At 38.6% G+C, this 2,500-nt stretch overlaps 1 protein-coding gene across 18 annotated transcripts in view; it reads right to left on the bottom strand.

Moving 5' to 3' along the window:
• The window catches only part of LOC113823429 (Nuak family kinase 1), a 142,604-nt gene that overhangs the window by 34,801 nt on the left and 105,303 nt on the right, over nucleotides 1-2,500 (bottom strand). For 16 of the 18 annotated variants that reach the window (XM_070133980.1, XM_070133984.1, XM_070133985.1 and 13 more), the window contains 3 exons: nucleotides 2,344-2,500; nucleotides 934-1,131; nucleotides 285-430 (listed from right to left, as the gene is read on the bottom strand). The exon at nucleotides 2,344-2,500 is cut by the window's right edge and continues 65 nt beyond it. In XM_070133980.1, coding sequence (XP_069990081.1) covers nucleotides 285-430; nucleotides 934-1,131; nucleotides 2,344-2,500 — 501 coding nt within the window. The remainder of the gene's footprint in view (nucleotides 1-284; nucleotides 431-933; nucleotides 1,132-2,343) is intronic. The other 2 variants (XM_070133989.1, XM_027376056.2) reach the window with 1 other exon arrangement.

The following is a 2,500-nucleotide window of genomic DNA, read 5'->3' as shown; positions in this document are numbered from 1 at the left end:
AACCTCACTAAACCAGGAATCTTATGAGATTCATTTACCATATGAAAATGAAGGCTAAAGATTTCCTTCTTTCCTTTCAAATAATAGCTTTGATTTCAAAATCTCCGTAAAAAATGTTGTATACTGCAAAAATTATAAAAAATCTATAATGTGTTACTGTGGAATCAAATATTTATATATGCATGCCCTCAGTATACACTCCATGACCTATAGCATTAGAAATTTTCTTCCCAGCATCCCTATGTCACAGAATTCAACATTCCTTTTAAACTGATACCTCTTACCTCTCACTATGAGAAAGGCTCTCGCTGGTGGTGCGGTCGTCATCATCATCGTCATCCTCTAGCATGATTGGAATAATGCGCTCACGCTTGGCTCTCTGCAACTGTGCCTCTCCGACTCCACGAGAAGGTGCTACATTATGGCGGACCTAAGAAAACATGGCCAAAGATGTATATAAGGATGAATTAGAATAAAATTAAATGAGCGAGGGGGAGAAGGAGGAAGGAAGAAAATAAAGAGAAATGGAAGGAGGGAGAGAGGAAAAGAAGGGGAAGAAGGGAGGAATAGCAAGAGAAAGGGAGAGAAGGGAGGGTGAGGGAGAAGGAAAGAGATAGGAAGGAGGGAAAGGAGAGAAAAGAAAGTGAGAGAAAAAAGGGAAAAGGTAAAAATGAAAACAAACTAAATAGCATGGAATTAATCATGCATTTTGTAATTTCTTAAGACAAATAATTTTGTCTGCTTATGTTATCCTGTTTGTCCTATAAAGAAAATGGAAATCTGTTAGATCATGATGAGAGAATCTTTCAGACATGATTGGCAAAAAAAAGAAAAAGAAAATGAAAAAAAAATATCATCCCTTTCTAGCAACATAATCCTTTAGGATAAACAACAAATATTACAGTTGCAATCTCAAAACAGCTACACACGTACTTCTGTTTTGAACTCCTGTTTTGGAGCCTCTTTGGTGGTAGGGGAGGTAAGCTGGATCTCTGCATAGGAAGATCTCTTGCTCTTTATCTTAGGATCTTGTTCCTCAGGCTTCTTCTTGTTGAGAATGATTTCCATCTCCGACTTCTTGCGATCTGCGTCCAGCATTTTTTGTTGCTCAGGGATCCTTCCAGGTGTCCCCTGAAATATGGGTCTCTAGTTACTAGCAAAGCAATAGACAAAGTTCTTATTTTCCATAGATCAAGGACAGAACTTGGATCTGTTAGTAAATTCATCCCTTACTCAATTTTGCACTGTGTACTTCACGTGGACATGTTACATCTGTTGAGTATGGTTACAAGAATTGTGGGTTTTCCTGCACTAATATCATAAGCTGAAGGAAATGCTTAGTCAATAATCTATAGTTTTAGTTTAATTTAAAAAAAAATAAACTTTTACTAGCTGTAGAAAATTCTACTTATAAACTTCAACTATAGCCAGGGTTTTGATTTGGGTTAATACTGTCTGTTGTATGATGGAAAGCTCACCTGTAATATCATACTTTTCAAATGTTAAAAAGCCTTTCTAGTAAATAACATGAAAGCAAAGACAAATGCTACACAAGGAAACTAGCAAGGTTCCAATTGCAAGCATAATAACAGATTACACCAAAAATTAAAAACACCAGAAAATTACCACTCATTAAGGTATAAGAATGACATATTTACTGTTCAGGAGTGCAATAAGGAAATTTATAAAGCAATTGTGTAAAAATTGCAGTTAATTATGAAATACTTTTTGTTGCTCTGGGATAAAGCAATTTTTCTTATGAGTAGGCTGTTAATGTAAGAGCCTGTTAGAAAATCAATAAAGGCTTATAAATAAAAGTAACTCAATGGCCAAAAATATGGATGATTTCAAAAGAAAACCAAATAGGCTGCAATCACACAATCTTGAACAACCATTTAGCATGATGATATTGCTACAAATTTTTTTTGGTTTATCCTCCACATAAATCATATCAACATATCGAAGTCATACTTAACCTTAAAGACTTCTAATATTTTAGCGACACAGTTTTCATACAATTCAGAGAAGCAATAAGCTACTTCTTTGGCTTCAGTCTAATAACCCCATATTTCTCATGAGTCTAGTGCAGTGTACATACGGAATGCTACACTATGCAAAACTCTACAGGGCTCAGTGGAATGATGACCAGGGCACCACAGCATTACCCAAGGCTCTGGCCTAGGTTGGGGGAGGAGTCAGTTGTCATGTACATTGGGGGAGAGCTCCAAGGGGAGGTCTAGGAGCAACTGAAAAAGGGAAAGAGCTCACCGGAGCCCTGCCGGGAGGCCCAGATACCACAAGAGTAGCAAGACGCATTACGCCTGGGCTGGTCTCTATCCTAACCTGCCGCACAATAGGAACTGAAGGGGTGGAAGTTTCTGGCTCATCCCGTGGTGTGGGCGCAAGAACCTGTTCGGGTGGAATGGCTTGGACCTCCTTAACTACTGGGGGCCGTTGCACTTGTTGTGAGGGGGATCGCTCACGGGGCTTCACCTCCTCA

The sequence above is a fragment of the Penaeus vannamei genome, chromosome 19 (genome assembly GCF_042767895.1).
Source record: "Penaeus vannamei isolate JL-2024 chromosome 19, ASM4276789v1, whole genome shotgun sequence".
Taxonomy (NCBI): domain Eukaryota; kingdom Metazoa; phylum Arthropoda; class Malacostraca; order Decapoda; family Penaeidae; genus Penaeus; species Penaeus vannamei.
The sequence above is the reverse complement of the archived record's forward strand: the minus strand, read 5'-3'. Positions and strand labels throughout refer to the sequence as shown.